The sequence below is a fragment of the Balaenoptera acutorostrata genome, chromosome 13, assembly GCF_949987535.1.
Source record: "Balaenoptera acutorostrata chromosome 13, mBalAcu1.1, whole genome shotgun sequence".
Classification (NCBI taxonomy): domain Eukaryota; kingdom Metazoa; phylum Chordata; class Mammalia; order Artiodactyla; family Balaenopteridae; genus Balaenoptera; species Balaenoptera acutorostrata.
The window spans coordinates 67,950,490-67,971,630 of record NC_080076.1 but is presented as its reverse complement, the minus strand read 5'-3'; the positions used below and the strand labels follow the sequence as shown (position 1 = coordinate 67,971,630).

General features: G+C 63.6%; 2 protein-coding genes across 2 annotated transcripts in view; one reads left to right on the top strand and one right to left on the bottom strand.

Annotated features, from left to right (window-relative positions):
• The window catches only part of RSPH14 (radial spoke head 14 homolog), a 61,941-nt gene continuing 40,800 nt past the window's right edge, over nucleotides 1–21,141 (bottom strand). Inside the window, exons 5-7 of the mRNA XM_007196336.2 lie at nucleotides 2,479–2,704; nucleotides 1,692–1,828; nucleotides 1–266 (exon numbers count right to left, since the gene is read on the bottom strand). Of these exons, the coding sequence (XP_007196398.2) occupies nucleotides 28–266; nucleotides 1,692–1,828; nucleotides 2,479–2,704 (602 nt within the window). The 3' untranslated portion in view covers nucleotides 1–27. The remainder of the gene's footprint in view (nucleotides 267–1,691; nucleotides 1,829–2,478; nucleotides 2,705–21,141) is intronic.
• Nucleotides 8,581–21,141, top strand: part of GNAZ (G protein subunit alpha z) — a 42,403-nt gene continuing 29,842 nt past the window's right edge. Inside the window, exon 1 of the mRNA XM_057527296.1 lies at nucleotides 8,581–8,792. The gene's annotated coding sequence lies outside the window, so the exon portion shown is untranslated. The remainder of the gene's footprint in view (nucleotides 8,793–21,141) is intronic.

The window sequence follows — 21,141 nt, the reverse complement described above, 5'->3', positions numbered from 1 at the left end:
AGTCAGCAGGTGGGGCCGGTAAGAGGCTCAGGGCTTCCACTCAATGACTTTGACGGCGATCTGGGCTGCCCGCTGCACAGCCGCGCTGGTGTCCTCCTCGAGGGCCCGCAAGGTGGGCACGTGGGACTGCAGGAGCTTGCGGCCCTCGGGGGCCTCGGCCAGCATGGTGAGGACCTTGATGGCATTGAGGCGCGCCTTGCTCAAGGATGAGTGCAGTAGCTCCAGCAGCGGACGGATGGCCTCCGCGTCCAGGGCCGCGTACTTCCCTGCAGGGCACCAACGCCAGGCGTTCCTGGGGGGTCCCTGCCCACCTCCCTCGCCCCCCAGCCCTCCCAACGCAGGATCCACACCCTCCCTGCCCCCAGCCTGGGCCCCACAAGCTCCCCAGCTGACTTCTCCCCAACCACCAGGTACCTGTCCCGCAATCCAGTCCTCTCTAGGCAGCATGAGGGGTCTTTTGAAAATTAAAATCCAATCGAATGAGAAGGGGAGACGCCCCTCCTTAATCCTTACTTGCTGCCCACCCCCTCACCCGCTGAAACGCCACGCTGCTGCCCCCGCCTCCACCCCCTGCCCCCTGCTCTCCTGCACCGAGCACTCTCTTTGCTGCCAGATCGTCCAGCCCCTTTTGCCCTGCGAGCTCCCCTCTCAGAGGACGCTCTGCCCCGGTACTGTGCCCACCGTCTCCCCCAGGTCACTCTTCACTCTGCCGCCCCTGCCAACCTCAGACAGCAGAGGCCGAGACGTCTGGGTCCCCATCACCCAGCACAGAGCCTGGCCTGTGGCAGGGGCTCAGGGCTCCTCGACTGGAGTGCTAGCTCAGCGAAGTGACCTCACCTCCCCCAAATTCCCATGTTGTCCGGGCTCCCTGAGAGCCCCCCAGCCCTCCAAGCACTCCTACAGGAAGCCCAGGTAAGACACTGACTGCACTGAGGACGCCCGCGAGATCCACGCTCACGGGGAGCCCCACACTGGGGGTCAGCACCCTGACCGCATGATCAATCAGAAGGGGGCTGTGGACTCTGGGAAGGCCCCAACCTCTCCCCCTGGTGCGTCTCAGATTTCACCATCAGGACGAACTGGGGAGTGGCAAGCAGTCCCAGCGCTGGGGGGATCTCCAGACTGCTGACTGAGAATCAGAGGCCCAGGTAGTTCTCCGTGGATCAGCAAGGAAGCTCAGGGCATGGGGCTGGCACAGGCATGGGAAGGTCAGACAGCTTTCAGAGGTCCTGCGGGGACCCTAGCCTCCAGGTGGGGAAACCAGCCCAGGCCCTTCCTACCGCCCAGGTCGGGTGACTGAGCATGGAAGCCTGGCTGCTGGGAGTTCGCATGGGGGTTGTAGCCTTATGCTCCTATTCACCCCCTCCACACTGAGAAAAGTAACATTGATCAAGAAACACGGCAGAAGCAAGGGCTCCAGTGTTTGCTTAGACCTCAGCATAACGGACTCATGAGTGGCAAACGAATCAACCCCAGAATTTCAGCTCACAAGGGGCCTGGGTCAGACGCAGGAATTCCAAAACCAAGGAACTGAGGGAATAACAGGGACGGGCCCCAGGCGGTGGGCCCTCTGTGGCCTGGAAGGAGAGGGCAGAGCCTGGGACCAGGGAGGGGCAGTACTCAGCTTGCTAGGGGGCTGCGGTGACCCCCCACCCTGTAAGCGCCGACGCCCAGCCAGCGGGCAGCCTCACCTTCGGTGGTCACTGTGACGTACATGAGGGCCCCAGCTGCATTGGCCTGCACCTCCTCTTCCTTGTCCTTCAGCAGGTGCACCAGGATGGGGATGACGTTGTGCTGCCACATCTGGTTCTTGCCCTCCAGGGGGATGCTGGGCCAGAGAGGGGGCAGCTGGGTGGCTGCACTTGGAGGAAGAGGGGGACAGGGCCCAGGACCACCCCAGGGGGACACCAGGGGAAAGGACTTGGGTTGAGACCATCCCTGGTGGCCACGCCAGGGTGCAGAGGAGCACTGGTGTGAGGTGTGGGTCCCACCCCAACACTCAGACGACCTGGGAGCACGGCTTGGGGCCATAGAAGGCCAGACCCAGGAGCCAGGGGTGGTGAAATGAAGGGAGGTGGCCACAGCTAAAGCAGCTCTGAGGCTCTGTGATCCTCAGGCTCCGGGCCGGGATTTAGACTGTGATCACAGTGACACTGGGTCACTAGTGACTAGACGCCCGGGGCTCCACGTCCTGACCTGTGAAGGGAGCCACCACCTTCCTCGGAGGAGGTCTAAGTGTGCAGACGGCACCTCCTGTGCTTGCCTTCCTCATGGGAGGGGGACAACCCTCTCGTTTTTGCCAGGAGTGGGGGCTTCCTGGGACACAGGACTGTCAGGGCTAAACCCAGGCCTGGGCAGGCAGATGCCCCAGTGGAGGGCTCCTCTTCCGCCAGGGCACAAGCAGGTGAGGGGAAGCAGGGGCCTGGGGTGCCACTCCTGCCCTCCCCGCTCCGTCCCTTGTCCCCGACCAGGCCTCACCTGACTGCGATTAGTGCTTGGGTGGCTTTGCTGCGGATGTTGCTGTTGGCGCTCAGGAGCTTCTCCTTCAGAAAGGGCACCGCCCGGCTGGCCAGTGCCTCGGTGGCGTCCTCCATCAGGCAGGCAGCCAGCGTGTCCAGGAGGAGCTCCTGGATCCCTTCCTCCTCCCTCTGCAGCTTCCACACCAGCGAGGGGATCAGGCTGCTGTTGACAATGCCCTTGGCCCCTGCAGGACAGGAACGGGCGCTGAGGGTGGGCCATGGGCCACCTCCCACCTGTCACCTGTGCTGGGAGCCAGAGGGTTGGCGGGGCGGGGGGGGGGGGTGGTATTTGACAAGATAAATTGCAAATCCCCCCCTCCCGCTGCCAGGCAGGGGGCCCGAGCAGCCAGCATGTGGCCGTGGGTGACTAGCTGGGGTGAGAACCACGAGGACCCCAAAGGTCCAGCCTTTGGTCGCCTGTGACTGGGGGCACCAGCCTGAAACAGCGGCCTGAGAAGCAGCAGCCACCTCTGCAGGGCCCAGGCACACGGGGAGCCTCCCTCCCCCGCCAACCATGGTGCAGCAGAGAGGAGGATGGGGGACAGGGCAGGGGGACCCGTCAATTCCCTCCTTCCCATCTGCAACATCTCTGTGATGCTGGGGCCACAGATCAGCCTGGCCAGCCGTGGGGACAGGAAGAAAGCTTGCAGTGGGGTCTGAGGTAGAAGATTTAGAGTGAACAGGCTGGCATCTTAGGTAAAAAGAGCTGTGCCCCCAACCACAGTTGGTGGGCAATCCACAGAGTCTGGCCAAGGGGTCTAAAGGCGCCTGGTGGCCCTCAGGGAGGGGGCTCCACAGGGCACAGCTGGGAGAAAATGCAGCGAGCCACCCCCCTTCCACTGTGAACGGTTCTGCCTCACTCCTTCCAGCCTCTGCTCCCACCTGGGGGGTCAGTACACGGCTGGCTGCCCAGAGGAGACCCCAGAGATGGCCCAGGCGGCAGCCCAAGGGTGCTCACAAGTGCCCAGAACTGCTGGCAGAGCGGCCGCCACAGGAAGAGAGTGGGCACCGGGGAGGGCGGCCCTTCCCTGCCGCTCTAGGTGTCACTACTGCCCGACAGCCCACCCTCTCCCCGGCCTCCCCAGCAGCCCAGGCTGCCCACCGTGAAGCCATCCAGAGCCCCCATGGAGGTGCCACCAGCGGACACCTCTGTCTTCCGCCTCCCCAGCTCAACTCTCTAATTTACTCTAGAGAGACAAGTAAACAGGTTCATTAGCCTAAAGGTCTCTGAGTGCCAATTAGCATCAGGGATTTCCTCTTTGAAGACACCACCCAGCCTCCCACCCTCACTCCCCGAGGACATCAAATGGCAGGTGCCTGGGGTTAGGGGGTGGAGAGGCAGGGCAGCATGTCCAGAGGCTCCAGTGCCCCCAGCCAGCTTCTCACTGGGGTGTCTGGTGGAGCCCCTAGCTCTGTCCATTTGTTCTCAGGATGCTCACAACACAGGAAAAGCAGTTTCCTGCTGCTTCAGGAGTACTGGGCTTTTTAAGATTTAATATACACAGATTAAAAAAAAAAAAAAAAGGCTAGGTTGGACTCCTAAATGCATCCAGCTATGTGACCTTAGACAAGTTACTTACCCTCTCTGAACCTGGTTTCCTTATTATTAATACAAGCCCACCTGGCAGGGGGTTGTGCAGTATCAGTGGAATAGGGGGTGGGAAAGTGCTCTGTGTAAGGGACTGTCACCATGTGCCCAGACACCCAGGCCTGGCACAGCGAGAGTCTCCCAAATACCACCAACATTGAGTTCCAGCTGCAGGCAAGCCTGTGGGTGGGGGTGAGGGCTGAGGAGCAGGATACAGACATAAAAGCTGCACAGTCCCTGCCCTGCAAGAACACCTGTCAGTGGTCCCGAAGCCACCTCTCCTGGGGGCCTGAGGCCTCCCTCCCCTTCAGCCCTGCCCTCCGGCCGGGCCACCACCAGACAGCACATCTGGGCCTCCTGCTCCGGCTCCAGTTCCAGCTCAGGCACCTGCCCCCAGGCTACCTGCCTGCCCCAGCCACAGTCTCACTGGCCATGACCTGGATGGCCACTGCCCAGCTCACAGGGCAGAGGTGACAATTTGACCTTCCAAGACGGACTGTGCTGACAGATGGAGGGATAATGTTCCTGACAGGGGGCCACCTGAGCAAAGGCAGGGAGTGAGGGATTTGTGCATTGTCAATCAGGGCTCGATGGTGGCCTCACTTGCACCCGGGTCTGGGCTTCCCGGGAAAGCCCAGGGAAAGGTGCTGCTGTGGGAGCAACAGGATGGGCACAGGCTGGGGGGAGGGCAGAGGGAGGGAGTCAAGGCCGGAAGTTGGAGGTGATCACCGCCACTGCTCCCCCGATTGGTGAGGAAACCAAAGCCCAGAGGGGCAACTGTAGTGCCCAAGGTCATACAGCAGATGGGGAGAGGCCAGGCCTTTAGCCGCCCGGGGTTTTCTTTCCCCGGCATTCATCCTGGGCCTCTGCTCCTAGAAATGCTGAGCACCGGGACCCAGTTCATTTTGAGACAGAGGGAGATTAAAAATAAAACGCGTGCCGGGTGTGCCTCTCTGCTCGTTCACTTTGCTTCTTTTCAGCTAAAAGGAGAGTCGCAGGCCTGGCTATTTATAATTAACCCAGATCTGCAAAGCCTTGTTCTAGTTGGGGGGGGGGGGTGCACAGGCCCCCAAAAAGAAACAAATCAGAGAAACCCACCAGGCCCCCGACAGCCTGAGACCTGGCTGGCCGGGTCGGGGTGAGCAGGACAGGTGGGGCATGGAGAAGAGCCGGCCAGGAGGGGGCACCCTCGGGCAGTGGGGAGACCAGTGGGAGAGTCTCCGGTACCGGTCATTACTGCCTGGGTTGACACATGTAGATGAGGAATTCCAGGTCCTAGGGGCTCTGGATGTGCAGGAAGGGAGGCCTGGGGGAGCCAGGCCTTGTGGGGCAGAGGGGCAACGGTGTGAGGCTCGGGTGTGCTTGGGGAGGGCCCAGACTGGCATGGCTACTGGGCTAGGGTGGGCTGGTTGATGGGCCACAAAGCTCCGCTGGGATTGAGGGTCACTATGCCCCTGGAGTGGAACCCCTGGGGTTGAGGTTTGGCCACTTCCTGGGGGCCACCTCGAAGGGCCCCTCCTCGGCCATCTCTCCCTGCTGGTTGGTGAGGTGCTGTGTGGGCTCAATCACCAGAGCCCCCTCCCCCTTTCTTCCTCGGAGCCGAGCTGTGGTCTCCTGGTCCCGTTCTCCCGGCAAGTGAGGACTCAGCCCCGGGAGCACGCATCCGCGCCTGGCGCCCGGGCCCCACCATGCCTTATCTCAACTCGCCTGCCCAGCTTTAGCCTCGTGTGTCCCCCACTGACCACCCCTGCCGTGCCTGCCTTTGCTCGTGAGGACTCCTCGCTGTCCTCAGCTTACTCGGCCCCTCAATAGCACGTGACATGCTGACCATGTTTTCCTCCCGAGATACTCCCCCCGTGGCCCTGGGACCTCAGCTCCCCGCTTCCACCTCTCCGGCTGCTCCTCCATGTGCTTAGCAAGCACCCCCCCTCCCTCCGGCATCCCCCACAATGTGGTCCTTGGCCCCCACCATCCCCCCTTTCCCCTCCACCAGGGGCAGCTCCTCTCAGGCTGCAGACACCACAAGGCCGTCCACTGACACCAGGTTTCCTGGCCATCCCCCCGCCTAGGCTGAACTCGGCCTCATGGACTGACTTCTCTGCTTTCTTATTTTCTCTGGGCTGACTAGCTGACATTTTTACTTGATTCTGCATTTAGAACAACGCACCCTGTGGGACCAGGCCTACTGTAAATAAACATGAAACAAAAACTTGCCATCCTCCTTCTCGAATTTAAAAAGCTAATCTTCAAACTCTCCAGTGGTTCTTAGGCCAACGCCCCAATCCTATACAAGGGCCACCAGCCCGCTGAGACTGTTCCCTGCCCCGCCCCAGCCTGGCCTTGTGGCATCCTCACGGCTCTGGCCACACTGGTCCTCTGGGTTCGTCCAGGCCTCACACTCCTTCATGCCCAGCGTCTTCCCCACCGTGGAATGTGCTTCCTCCCGCCCCAGGTCATGGGCACCTCCATCCTGCTCCCTCTGCCACAGAGCCCTGATGGGTCTCCCCCTCCAGGCTTCGCACAACCATCACGGGGGTACTATCGTGCAGGGGGTCTAGCAGGCAGGCTTGGGTCTGTCTAAATGCTAGGACTGTGCCGAGCGCAGAGGAGGTCGTCAGTAAATGCTTGCTGGCTGAAGGCTTACAATCCCTGCTTGACCCTGGGGGAGCTCTCACTTCCAGGGTCAGGGGAGGGGGCAGCAGCCAGCCCCGTCGGGCCCCTCCATGGGCTAGCCCCCCATCTCACACCTGGACTGCTGTGCGGGGTCTTCACATGCTTGCAGCTAGGTTTGCCCCTGCAAACAGCTCACTTCTGACCCCTGGTCCCCCAATTGCCCTCACCATCTCTGAACATGTGTCAACATGCATCTCCTGTCAGAATCACCCTCTAGGGACCATCTATTGTTATATTTGTCTCCTTTTGATAGAAGAGGGAACTGAGGCTCAATAACTCACCCAAGGGTATACTCTCATCCAGGTGAAATAACTCACCCCCAGGGCAGGGCCTGTGCCTGTTTCCTTCCTGCTACCACAGCCATTGGCCTCTGAGTGGACCTCTGGGCAGAGGCCCAGCCTGACCCAGCCTGGCGGTGTGGAGGACATGCACACAAAGGAGCCCACGATAGTCGGCCACTTTCCACTGGTCCTCAGGGGCCACCCCGAGCCAGCATGTGCCAGGTCTAGTCTAGGTCCGCCTCAAGATGCCCATCACCAACATCTGTCCCGTCTCTGACTGTTTAGGCAGCACCTTCACAGGCGGGCAACGTCGCTGGGGGATGTAGTGCAATGGTCTCCATTTCACAGCAGAGGAAACACTCTCAGAGAGGTTAGGGGATGACATTGAGATGCCACAGTGTCCAGCTGGCAGAGCTGGTCCCTGCCTTCTGACCACAGGCCTGGCCCTATCTCCCTCTGCCAACGGTCCATTCCAGTGCTTCTGCCCACCAGTGGGGTGAATCCTAGTAATAGGACCATGGAGGTGTAGGGTGATAGGGAAGTGTTAGCGGGGAACATCTGCATTTACCTGGATGCTCTGGGGTGCACAGAGCTTCAGGTTACAGTGATGGAAAGGACAGAGAGTGGCACTAATGTCTTGGTTCTGGCCTGAGTCTTTAACGCACAGGAGTGAGGGGCTCCTGGCTCTAAGGCCCACAGATTGGCTCCCCCTGAAATTGAAAGCAGAAGTTGGCAGGTGCCCTTTGGTGCATTTTGCTGAGCACCAATGCCTTCTGTGAGCTTCCCAAAGGCGCCCATGGGACCCTGGCCTCAACTGAGCTGGCTCCCTCCCGCCTCTCTGGTCTGGGGGACCGCTCCTGGGCCCCCCTCCTGTCCTCCCTTCTAAGGCAACCTTCCGTGGCCAGGATTGCCAGGGACCCTGAAGAGCCCTTACCTGCTGCAGGCGCGAGCAGCAAAGATGACTAATGCCCCCTCCCATCGCTGCAAAACGTCACCGGCGTAAACCTTTAGGATTTGAACAGCCCTTTCACACGTCCTAGCCTACTGTCGCGACAACTCAGGGAAGCAGGTGCCACTAGCCCCACTTTGCAAACAGGCTCATTAGAGGTCAGTCAGTTGTCCAAGGTCGCGGAGCTCAGAAAGGGCAGACAGCGTTCGAATTTGGGCCGGGAAGGCGGGCGGGGCCGGGCCCATCCACTGCTCTCCGGCTCGGCCTCCCGCGGGGTGGGCGCCCGGCCTCGGCACAGCGGGATCGCAGGGACCCCGGTGCCCGCGGCGGTGGCAGCGGCTGCCAGACCCCGGCACGCGCGGAGCCGCGGCCCCGCCCCTGCCCGTCGTCATTGGTCTGCGGGCGCGTCCGTCAGCCGCTCGCGCCCAATGGGCGGCGGGCCGGCGCTCGTGGCGGGGCTGTGGCGCCCTGAGCGTGGACTCCGGCGGGCGCGCGGCTCCCCGCCCGCGGTTGGCCCGGCAACGCGCTGCGCTCGCGGCTCCGCCCCCTGCCAGCGGCGCGGCGCGGGGCGGGCGGACCCGCGGGCGGCGGCGCGGGCGGCGCGGGAGAGCGGGCGGAGGGAGCCAGGCCGGCGGAGCGTGTGCGCCGCCCGCGGCCCGGTCACGTCCCCGCGCGGGCGCCTCCGCCCGCGTCGTGCGGAACGAGGGCGCCGCGGCCCGCGCTCGCCGCCCCGCCCCGCGCCGCCGGAGCAGCTCGGCCACGCACCGCGCCGCGGCCCGGAGGTGAGTGAGCGGCCCCGAGGCCGGGGCACGCGGCGGACCTGGGGGCCGGGGGCGCGGCCGGGGACCAACCCGCCCGCACCGAACTCCGCCCGGGCCTTTGTGCCGGGGCCCCGCCCGAGCGGGGGGCGCCGGGCGCGACGGCCGGGATGCGGGCCAGGTGGGGGCGGCGCGGCGGGGGTGCCCGCGCGATGGGCAGGGGCGCCGCGGGCAGGCAGGTGCTGGGAGGGGCGCCTGGGCCCAGGAGGGCGGGCAGGGGCCCAGGGCTGCCGCTGGTGCGGGGCCGGGCCGGCGACCTGCGGGAGAGGCGCCCGGTGGGGTCTCCCGGGGGGCGGCGGGAGCGCCGGCGCGTGGCCCTGGCTGAAACGGAGGCGAGGGCCCCGGAGGCCTGGGCCCGGGGACGCACGGCTCGCTGTTTTCGGTCACCGCTCTTGCAGCGAGCAGGTTCCTCGGAGGCATTTAGAGCGAGAGGCGAGTATCGACCCGCTGCGATTGTGATAGGTTCCCGGCTCGATATTTTTTCCCTTAAAAGGCGGTGGGGGCTTGGGGTGGGGGGGAGGGCCTCGGGCCGGGGCTCAGCGTCCTGCCGGGGACCCGAGGGGCTCTGGCTTCAGGGCGGCGCTGAGCCTCTCTGGGCGTTGGTGGCAGGATTCTGCCGAGGCCGAGAACTGGGGTTCTCTGTGACCAGAGAAGAGGATGGGAAGGCGGCGCCCAGGCCGGGGAGTCCGTGTCTGGGGATGGAGGGACCCGCCTTGGGGGAAATCTGCTGGTTTGGGGAGGCATCTGTCCCCTGACCGCCCCTTTCTGCCCAAGTGATCTCCCTGCCCTGGGGATCGAGTCCCTCTGCCTTCTGCTCAGTCTGGAGGAGGCTCCTTGGCCAAATTCAATTAAGCAAATGTTTACTGAGCAGTTGCTCTCCCGGGGCCTGGTGCTGGGGTGGGAGTGAACTGGCCCTGCCCTCCTGGGACTGACTCACCGCCCCCACGGGGGAGAAGCGTCTCTGCTCAGAGAACCCAGCCCTGAAGGTGGGTGTTGGGGCCCCGAGTGGGGCCGGGGTCGGACGGGCCTGTGGGCAAAGTGACATTTGAACTGGAGCTTGAAGGACACGGTCACGGTTGGGGTGGGCATTGCGGGCAGAGGGGAGAGCGTGGACGGAGGCACAGAGAGGGCACTCAGGCAGTCCAGTCTGGCAGGAGCACAGGAGGTCAGGCGGGAAAGGGCGGAGGCTGCCTAGGGCTGGGGCCGCTGGGGGAAACGGATGACCCTGGAGCCTGCTTCAGTGGTGGCCGCAGTCTCCTCACCTGTGCAAAGAGCAGCTCCGTGACCCAGAACCGAGTGGGCCTGGAGAAGAGCCGGGAAGACCCTGAGGGCTGCTCGTAGCCTAGGACCGCCCTTCCAGGCAGGGCCAGGGTCCTGGGTAACCAACCCCTGGCCTCCTTCCTGGCCAGCATGGAGGATGATGTTGAGCTGGTGGCTCTGTCCCTTTGGGGCGTGGACGTTCGTGAGCAGTAACCGTGGAGACGTGGGAGTCTCCATGCAGCGGCTGATGGTGAGGGAGGGCCTGGCCATGCCCGGATGCAGTGGTGCGCCTTCAGCATTCCCCGTGCTTCAGGGTCGATGGACAAGATGCTGGCATTTGGCTTAAAGCTCTTGTGTGTCATACCAGACCCTGATTTTCTGAGATGGGAGGTGAATAAAACAGTCCCTCCCCCTCGGAAGGCTGGTGTTACCTTCTGCTGTAGATCTGCTGGCTTGCCCGCTGCCGGGGAGGTTTTTCCCTCTGAAGGGGCTGTTTGTCACTCATCTGTGTAGCGTGCCCCCTCCCTGACCCACCCCCAGCCACACACTGGCTTCTGGCCGAGGCCCAGCTTGCTGCAAGGAGAGCAGGGCCCCTGCCTGCCCTCGTGAGGGTGCGTGCTCAGCACGATGGAGCTGCCTTGCTCCATGCTGTCGCCCGGCCCCTTTCTGGGGGCCTGCCATGAGACTCCAGATTTGGGACACGGGGAATGAATTCCCCGTTCTGTCCCCAACTCCTCAGCTCTTCTGTCTCCTGGAGTCCCAGGAGGAGAAGCACCCTGACTGGCTCTTAGGAGCTTCTAGGGCAATTCCAGGAACTTCTGGGTAAGCAGGAGCACTTGACAGGGCTGCCCAGGGCCCCTGCAGGGAGGCCGGTGGGATGCAGGGGCGAACGGCAGGGAAGGCTGGCCTCAACCCAGCCGCGTGGCTGTCTTGTGTGCACATGCAATGACCGAGTGCCGCACTTTCCCCACTGGTTGTGAGGACAAGGCAGCCCTGACTGCCCCGTGCTGGCCCTCTGAAGACCCAAAATTCTGTGCGGCTGTAGGGTATTTTCCCTGCTGCCGACCGTGGCTGGGCTTGCAGGAACCCTGGAGGAGGCAGATTAGCACACTGCACCCTCAGGAAGGAAACCCGGGGTAACTGAGCCCCAGGGGCAGTCCTGTGGGCTGGCAGGGCAGAGGGCACAGGGAAGTGGACAGAGGCATCAGGGCAGACGCTGAGGGTCAGCCCAGGTAGGAGCCCAGAGCGGTGGCCTGACAGCTTGTGCAGACTCGGGGGCGGTGGAGGCGGGGACCCCCAGTGGAGGCAGCGGAAGACCTGGGTCAGGCCTGGCCCTGCGCCCCCCCCCCCCGCCCAGCCCCATCCTCTATGAGCCCCCTCATCCTCACCACAAACAGAGCCAAGAGTGCCCTGCCCATCCCCGCACGGTCCTCCCCACATCCACACTGGCAGGGGAGGTGCCTCCCAGGAGCGAACTGACAGGGACTAACTCACAGGGACCATCTGGATCCCTGGGCTCGCGGGGGAGCCAAGGGAACGGAACCTCACCCGTTCGCTCGGCTCAGCCGTTCGTTCCTTTGGCTGATCTTTACCAGCACCTGCAACGGCTAGGGCCATGCCCGGTGCAGGGACACGGCAGGGGGCAGGGCACACAGCACCCCTTCCCGTGGCGCTCCCTGAGACCCAGAAGGCTGACAAACACCTGAGTAGCTGAATGCCAGGCAGGACAAAGGCCATGAAGAGCCTAAAGCAGAAGGGGGTGGGGGTCCTGTGTGGAGGGGCCATTGGCACAGCACCATGGAGAGGCCATGGGTGAGTTGTGAGACCGACGAAGAGCACCAGGAGGGAGGATGGCAGGTGCAAAGGCCCTGAGGCCAATGCACTTCTGCAGCTGGAGGCCACCCTGCCCCCCAAGGTCAGGTGGCTGGAGCCCGGGATGGGGGGCGGGGGCGGGGTTGTGGAGCAGGTCAGGTAGGATTACACTTTTAAAGGACCCGTCTGGCAGATGGCGTGGGGGCCGCTACAGCATTCGGGGTGAGGGGCTGCTGACCCAGTGGGGTGGGAGCAGGAGCGGTACTGAGAAGTGGTCGGATGCAGGATTTAGCTTAACGAGGACCTGCTGATGGAGAAGAGGAAAGGACCGCTCTGGAAGGACAGAGTTGGCCTTGGCGAGGAGGAAGACTCAGACGCATCGCGAGAGGTGGGGAATCGGGAGTTGGGTTAGACCCAGGTGGACATGGGCATACATGGCAGTCAGAGGGGAGAGCCAGGCTGGAACTGGAGACCTGGAGTCCCCCCACCAAGAGTTGGGGGGCAGGGGCTGGCAAGGTCACTCAGGGATCAAGGGCAGGTGGGACCAGAAGGGGCAGAGCCAGGCCTCGGGCCCCACGGCTCAGAGCTGAGCTGAGATTCCAGGGGCTGCACAGGAGGGTGTTCCTGGGAGGGTGGGTCCCCTGCAGTGGGCCTGGGGTGCATGGGGGCTAAGCAACATGGGCAGGACTGGCTACATAATTTGGGGGTCCCTTGTTAAAAGTGATTAAGCATTTCAGGACAGTGACAGCAGAGTGTCAGGCTGGGCATGGCGCGCATGTGCACGCCTGGGAAGGCCAGTCGTGGTGGCTGCCAGGACGGTGCCCTGGGCCGGCGACCACTCTGCCCTTCACCTGCCTCCCATGGGCAGGTGGGCTGTGTCGGGCACCTCGGGCCACGGCGGCTGCACCCTGGCCTCTGTGAGCGGTGCTTCTCCCCCTCTGTCCGTGGACCCCCGGCCTCCGTCCCTCGGGCAGGAGACATAGCCAGCTGGTAGAGGGCTGGGCAGCCTGTTGACAGGAGCGGGTGCATGTGGCGGGTGGCCTCACACACAATGGCTTCCTTGAGTTCGTCTCTTTTCTGAAGGAACCTGCTACATCACAGAGTTTTGAGTTATTTGCTTCTAAATTAAGGTATAACTCTCTTTTAGAGATGTCCCCGGAGAATCCATCAGAAAGTGCTAAGGAGTGAGGCTGTTAAAATCCGCGGTGCGGTGCTGGGGGTGGGGTGGGGGGAAGTGGTGGCAGACTGTCGAGCCCAGCGCACCCTCCAGCAGCTGCTGACCAGCACGCACCCTCCCCAGGCTCCCCCGGCCCCCGCCTCTACTGGCCGTGCGGCGGCAGTCAGAGCCCAGCTGCAGAAGGAGCCCCTGCCTTGCCGAGCCCCCTGCCCTGGGAGTGGTGACGGTCAGGTCGTGGCGTTGGGTGGAGGGGAGCGGCCGCATGTGTCGTGTCCCCCAGAGCCCCCGGGCAGGCGTTTGTGGAGGGCAGGGACGCTCACTTTCTCCTCTCACAGCCTGTTCCGCCAAGAAGGGGCCTATCTTTACCTCGGTTTTCTCCTCTCGGTGGAGGAGACTGGGACCCGGGGAGGTGGGGTGGCTCCTGAGTGGGCACCGGCCGGCCCAGACCCCGGGTGGGTGTCCAGGGACCCTGAGGGCTTCTCAGCAGCCCGGGTGGCCCCCCCTTCCTGCAGGCAGCCTGCCTCCGTCCACCCTGGGGTCCCCAGGGGTCCAGGAGGGCTGACTGGTGGGGCTGCTGTGCTGGAGGCTGGTGTGGCGCTGGGGCCAGTGCTAAGGTTCTGGCCATGGCCTGGTCCTTTCCACTGGGAGGACTGCATCATCACAGCTGCTCTTTCTTCTCACCAGTGGCTCTCAGGCTGGGTCCACACACAACTTGGGGTGTCCAGGAGGAGGCTCTCAGGCCTCCTAATTCTGTTTTCCCGTTGGGGGCCTCTGTCCAGAACAGCGCCTGTGTCCACACCCGCACAGATCCTGTGCCCCTTCCTGCACGTACCCCAGTGTAACCGCTGCCTGTTTTCTTTGTCTGTGCTTGTTCTCCGTCTCTCTCCTGGACCTGAACATAAGCTCTGTGAGGTCAAGACCTTCATCTGCTGTTCATCACTGAGAACCTGGCCCCCAGAGCCCGGCCTAGCCCTCAGCAGGGAGCCAGGAAACGGCTGTCAAAGGGGGCCACGAACGTGGCAGGTGAACAGGCCTCCTGGCGGCTGCAGCCTTCACGTTGGAGAACTCTGGCTCCAGCCCAGTCCTCTGCTCCCGCGAGGTGTGCCTGCCGGTTGACAAACACAAACCACCCGCAGGTGGACAGCCACTGGCCGGGCGCCCATCAGGCCCGACTGGTTCACTCACGAGCCAGAGGCAGGCAGGCTGCCCAGCTTCTCATGCTGCCATCACAGGCCCAGGTCCCCCCACCGGGGGTCAGACGCCTCCGGCTGACACTGGTCCCTCAGTGACGCCGTGTGACTCGGTGAGGCCCTAGTTAGTCTGGGAGATGTGCGGTCATGACATTTAGAGTCGCGTCCATGGGAAAGTGTGCTCGGAAGGCGAGGGGAGATCCTGGTGGTGGGAAAGGACCACGGCGCCCACAGTGACCACAAGATGACCAAGTGGCCTTTCCAGACAGCCCTTGTGCTCCAGGATGAGCTCAGCAGGGAGCTCGGTGAAGGGCAAAGAACACTGAATGGGAAGCCGGGAGACCTGGGCCTACTCCGCCTGCAGTGTAGACACGGTGAATCCTCTTCACTCTGGGCCTCTGTATCCTCACCTTCAGATCAGGCTGGGTCGAGGGTGCAGGTAGTCTTCATTTCTTACTCCAGCTCTGGAGGGGCTGCCCAAAGCAGTGTTGAGAAGGATTCTGAGGCTGTGTGGTGGCTCAGAGGAAAGTGGTCGTGGTTGATTAGTGGTGTCTGCAGTGGTACAGGAAGCGGGATTTAGCCGTTCTTTCCAGGGGCTGCTCGAGCCCACACACCGCGCCCTCCCTCCTGCCCAGCAGCTCCAGCTCATCCTCCTACCCGTGGCAGCCTCTCCATACCCTGGTCGAGTGAATGAGCAGGTGATTGAGCCTCGTGCTCAGCTCTGCTTGGCCTAGAGCCCCGAGAAGCCTGCCTGGAGCGGGGAGACCAGGTAACCCCTGGCCGTGCTAACCGGTGCTAACGTGCTAACCGGTGTGGTTCCAGCTCTGGGTGTTGTAGGAGTGGGGACAGTGCAGGAGGAGGGGGTGGGTGACGGGCAGGGCCGTGGTGTGAGTCCCAGGCTCCCAAGGATGGGTCACCAGGCTTCACCAGGGATGAAGATGAGAAAAGGCTCCAAGCTGCCAGGAGGGGCCCCTGAAGACCCTGTCAAGGACTTGACACCTGCAGCCCTCACCCTGGCTCCAGCAGGCCCTCGTGACCCCAGCTGGTGTTGCGCACCCCGCCCCGTCCCCGCCCTGCCACTGTGCCAGCGAGGCTGTGGGCGGGGCAGGGCAGGGCAGTGTGGAAGAGGCCGGGCCAGGGAAGGAGCAGTCCCCACCTGAGGACCTTTCTCAGGTCGTCTACCTCTGTGCTGACCGAGGGCCTGGCCCTCACGCCTCCTCCCTGCCCCTGCATGGCATATCCTCTGTGACCCCAGCTGTCCCACCGTGTGTGGCCTCTGGCCTGCCCACCTGTCCCCTCTTGCTTCCTGTGGCCCCACAGAGAGACCGCCACCGCCAGCCAGCCTACTATCTGGCCCTCTTCAGTGCTTCTGGGTGCAGTGGCTCTGTCCCTGAGCTGGGCTTTCCTCCAACGTGGTCGCCCCCCTCACCCGCTCCGTTACCTCTGATATGCTGTGCAAACATATTTCTCGATAAAATGCTGGGAAGAAAAATAATTAGAGTGTTGCCTCCATTATCCAATTTCTGATTAATCAAACTCTCTTTGTCCTCGGCCAAAATCTGTTCATTTCCCTTAAACAATGGGCCAGTGCCAGGCATTGATTTCCTCTGTGTTAACACCACGCACGCATGCACATCCCCGGCCCTGGCCCTGGCCCTGCCCCTGCCCCTGCCCCGTGGCGGGGAGGAGGGAGGCACAGACAGGGCCGCCCTGAGCCCCCAGCACCACCCTCTGCCTCCAGGAAGCTCCACGACCTCGACGCACCCACCATCCCAGCTCCAGCTCCCTGGCTGGGCTCAGCCCCACGTGGCCTCGGTCTCCAGGTGCATTAGTCTTGTTGCTGGTGGTTCTGGGCTCTCCTGGGGCAGGAGATGGAGGGATGGAGGGCCGGTGCCGAGTGGTGGAGGGTGTGGCTGCTGGGGACTGGGCAGAGGGTGAGCTGCGGCCCCAGCTCTGGGGGGACCAGGACTTCGGGACGCGTCCCCCTCACTGGTGCAGGACGGCTGGGGCTGGGCCAGGAGGCCAGGGATGGGGGCCGGGGCCTGTGAGGGGGCCTCCGGGTGCGGATGGGGGCGTGCTTTCAGTGACAGCCGCAGAAACGCAGTGCTCATAGGCTCACCAGATGGGGGGACTCCCTGGGTGGGGGGCTCAGAAGCAGGGCAGAGTCAGGGTCGGTCCGGGCCACGCACCACAGTGTCCATCGGGGGAAGGCCAAAAGGCCTTGCTAGAAGACTTCCCAGAAGTCCCTGCTGGCCCCTGCCTGCCCTGAGTTGGCCCCTCCCTCACTCAGTACAAAGGGCTGGGGTGGATTTATCAGCACCTGCTTCCTGCCACTTACTTCTGGGCCGTGGGACGCATTAATGACAAACAGACCAGAGCCCCTGCCCCGTAAAGCCCCTGCCCCGTGGAGCCAGCGTCTGTAAGCATGATGGGGCGGGAAACATGATAAGCGAGTCACACAGCAGGTTAGAAAGCGACAATGCTGTGTGTGTTTGGGGCGTCATAAATAGGATGGGCGGGGTGCCTCCGAGGAGGGGACCCCCGAGCCGCTGGAGCGGATGCAGTGGCTCTCTGGACAGCGGATGTTCCCGGTGGAGGGAAGAGCCAGTGCAGAGGCCCTGAGCTGTCGGGACAGCACAGCAGGAGGGCTGGGGGTCAGGAGTGGGGAGTGGAGGGAGCATGAGGGTGGGTCAGGGGGTCAGGGCTGGTCGCAGAGCCTCGGGGCCACAGAAGGACTTGGACTCCAGCTCCAAACTGAGATAGACGTCTGGCCTGCTGCGGGAAGGTTTTGAGCACAGGAGAGACTCTGCCTTGTGTTTTTACGGGGATCCCCTGTCCGCCCCGTCGGGAGGAGCAGAGTGTGGGGGTGGGATGGGTCGCTGGGGCAGTCCAGAGGAGGGGCTGAGGGTCGGGCTCCAGGCAGAGGCCCCTGAGGTCAGGCCCAGCCCTGAGCTGAGGCCTTGGGCCTGTTAGGAAGGGGTGGGGGAACAGAGGGAGGTGTGCTGGGCACACGCTAGCCAGTGCCCCCAGCTCCCCTTCCACTGCCTGCTTACAGGAACTACCCTTCCCTCCGAGTGGGGCAGCACTGATTTCATTTACGCTCCGGAGCTCCCTGTCGGTCAGGCCGAGGCGAGGCGAAGCGGTGGCAGAATCCACACCTTCGCCCGGTTCCCAACGGGGCCCATCCTGCGACCCAACCCCCTCAGCTTGCGTCCTCGACCAGTCACGTGCCTGAGAATCCCTGTCTCAGCCTCTGCTTCTCGAGAACCCCGTCCAGACAGGGTCAAGGCCACTGTGGGCTTGGACACTCCCGGGGGTGGCCTGTCTCAGAGGGGAGGACCGGGGCCAGCCGCTGAGAGTGACCTGGGGCAGCCGCCGGCCTCGAGAGGACCCATGGGGCTGGACAGTGTGCATGTTCTGGGCCCTTCCTCGGACCTGGGAGTGGGCTAGGCATCTGACGTTTTTGAGCCACGCTGGCCTGGAGACTGAGATCCCGCAGCCTGCAGGTCTGCGTGTGATTAGGAGGCTGGGGAAGGAGTCGGTGAGAAGGGCATGGAAGGAAAAGGGACTGGATGGAGGTGGTGCTCACCTTCCAGGTGAGAAAAAACAGGAGCTGTGAGGGAAGGGGGCCTATAGAGCCCTCGCCAGAGGGGGTCCCACCTGCCACCTGGGGGTGGCCAGGGCAGGGGCTGGGATCATGGGGGGCCACGCACAGAGGCAGGGCACAGGAAAATCAGTCCCCACCCAGCCCAGGGGCCTGAGTGACAGTCAGCAGTTCCCTTGGCTGCGGAAACCTAGGGCCAGGCTCTTGGTGAGTGCACCTCCTTCCCCTTGAGTGTGGAACCTTCCGGTGTTGTTTATTTATTTACTCCCGGCCTGGAGAAATCTCTGGCCTGGTTTCCTCCTGAGTCAGTGTTCCTCAGGCGATGCTATGACATCTCGTCGGGTCGGCCGTGGCAGCTGTGGGCCGGAAGGCTGCACACGTGGCTGGGGCATCCAGAGCCACGGGACAGTGCAGGGCCAAGGGAAGGGCCTCTCCTGTCACCTGTAGCGGTCCTGAGGCCAAGGGGCTGCCTGGCCAGGGCAGAGCCAGTTGTTGGAGCCTGTCTGCTGCTGGGGGCGCTGACCACCAGCCCCTGTCCTCCTCCCATCTGCTTGGACTCTGGCTCCAAAATAAACAGGGAACAAGGAGGAGGCCAAGTAAAGGGGCTGCTTTTAAGGGGAGACCCACTGTGGGTCTGGCAGGCAGGCTGGGGTGTGTGGATAGGCTCACCCGGAGCCTGGTCCAGTGGGCTGGGGGATGGCTGTCAGGGTCCCCAAGCCAGCAGTGTCTCTGTTCCGTGTATCTTCCCGAGCACCTGCTCAGAGGGAAGTGGAGCTGGGGCCCTGGGGAGGGGGCACGGGGGTCAGGTGCGGCCGGGCAGGAGGAGCCAGCGGCTGAGGAAGGGCCGTCCTGCGTTAGGTCTGGTTCCACGGCCCAGCAGGGGCGCCAGACACTGGGCTCAAGGTCACTCTGGGCGGGTGATAAGTCCAGCTGGTGCTGCAGTGGCCCGGGTCGCTCAGGACTCGGGAGGCTCTTGCTGGCCTCCGGGGGGACGTTCTCAGCTGGGTGGCGGGGCGGGCAGGGCGCTGTGGGTGTGGGGGTAGGAGACGCAACCAGGGAGGCCGGCTTTGCCCAGAGGGCAGCTTCTGGGAGGGCGGCCTGTCCCTGTCCCCTTCCAGTGTTACTGGCATCAAGGTAAGCAGGGGTCATCTCAGAGCGAAACGTGTGGCTTTTTGGTCCAAAAGTACGTGTTGTTTTATCATAAACCATCAGAGTGTTTGGATTCTGCCGTGTGTGATGTCGGCCAGGCCCACGAGCTGTAGGGTATGAGGGAGGCGTGGCCTGCGCTTGCTTTGCGGGCCTTTCCAGGGAAGCCCCGTGCCAGTATCCTCCCTGATGCCTGGATTCAGGCTGGTGATGCAACCCGTTCCCGCCTCCTGCCACCAGTGGCAGCTCCCTGGGAGAACAGGGGTCTCCGGGGGGGCAGTTTCTGCCCTCTGGCCCCTGGTGGGGGGGTCCCTGCCAGGGCAGCCATCTCTGAGCTGCTCCCTAGGGAACTGTGGGAGGGACGCTCCTGGGGTGGACCTGCCCTGAGCTGGGCCCAGGCCAGGCAGGCTCCCCCACTGCCCAGCCAAGCCCTTGGGCAGTGTCACCCCAGCTGTCCCCACCCTGGCCCCCTCCCCTCCCCCGCATGACTGGTGGCTTCTTGTCGTCTGTCTCCTCCAGCGTCACCTCCTTGGACCTCCCCCCGTCCCGCTAGTTGGACGCCCGCCACACACACCTTCTCCCCTTCTCCACGCTCTTCACCAGTCCCCCCACCAGAACACAAGCCCCTTGGTGCCCAGACTCACCCCATGTCCCCGAGCTCAGAGCAGAGCCTGACACACAGGCTCTGTCCCCCGAGGGTACCGTGATGATCAGACAGGGCCCAGGGTCGACTGATGGCCTACTGGGAGGGCCGGGGGGGCCCTGATGGGATGGAACTAGCGGATCAGGGGTGGAGCACTTTTCTGAGACAAGAGATGGCATCTGTCCTGAGTGAGGCCGTGGGGTGCAGCGCTGACGCCACCGCCCAGGGGTCCCAGCGGGGCGGGGCTCAGGCCCGGCTATACTCTTCTGCATCCCAGGGGCCGGGCGGCCACCAAACCATGGAGGTGGCCTGAGGCCACAGCTGTGAGCAGCAGCCCCACCACCCTCCTCCAGTAAGGCAGCCTTTCTTCTCTTTCTGTCCTTTTCCTTCAAGGGGAAAATACCAGTTTGGACCTCCCCCCGCCCACCCTGATCCCGTTGTTCAGGAGGAGCAGGGCCACAGCCTCCCTGGCAACACCCTGGTTGGCAGCTGCGACCCCACTTCTGTTCTGGGTTCCTACTGTCTGAGCTGTGACTCGGGCTTTCCGTTCATAGCAGGAACACGAGGCCAGTTTTAAAGCACAGATGCCTAAGTGAAAACGCAAGTCAGTTTAAGGAAAACCACGGGGTAAATGACAGAGCAGGTGACCAGTGGTACTGTGGGTGCCGGGGGTCCTGGGGGTCGGAGGACCCATGGGCCCGAGCCCTGCAGGCCCCCGCAGGCAGCCCCGAGGAAGTCGCCCCCTCCCCAAACCTCAGTTTCCACACCTGAGGTGCTGTGCCCAGCTCTGGACACCCCGCAAAGCTGAGGCAGGGAGCCGTACTCTCGGGACAGAGGTTCAGGCCGCCCCCCCGGGGGGGGCCCCGGCGGCTGAGGGTGCAGCCAGGCCCTCTCCCTGGCCCCCCGGTGCCCAGCTCCCCCGGGATGGCCCCTCCCTGAGGCCCAGCCCTCAGCTGCCCTGAGTCCGAGGACACATGCAAACGGCCCCTTGGGGTCTGCGGGCCCGGGCTGGCCGGGCAGGGGCTGTTGCGCCCAGAGGTAAAAGGCCCGTCGTGGGGCCGCAGCTTGAGTTCAGGCGGGTGGAGGCGGGGAGCAGAGGGGCGGGGGGTGGTCAGAAGCGCGCAAAGGACATGGGCCTGTTGGGTGCCACGGGCCGGTCTAGGCTGGACTCAAGAAGACCCAACAAGGGGCGCACAGGGGCCTGGCACTCAGGCTCAAGTGTCCACCCAAAGCGGAACTCTGGGCTCCAGCTCACTGGGCGTGCATGGGCAGTGGGAAACGGGTCCTTCTTAAGAGGGGAGGACACAGGTCAGCGGTGACGGCCACAGGGAGGGAGCTGAGGCGGGGATGGCAGTTCTGGAGGGCGGGGAGAGGGACCCACTCTTCAGAAGATGGAAACAACTTGAGTGGTTCAGGCCCAGGAGGCCAGCGGCAGAGGCGTGTGGACAGGACATGGGCGTTGGGACTCAGGCAGGCCCCCC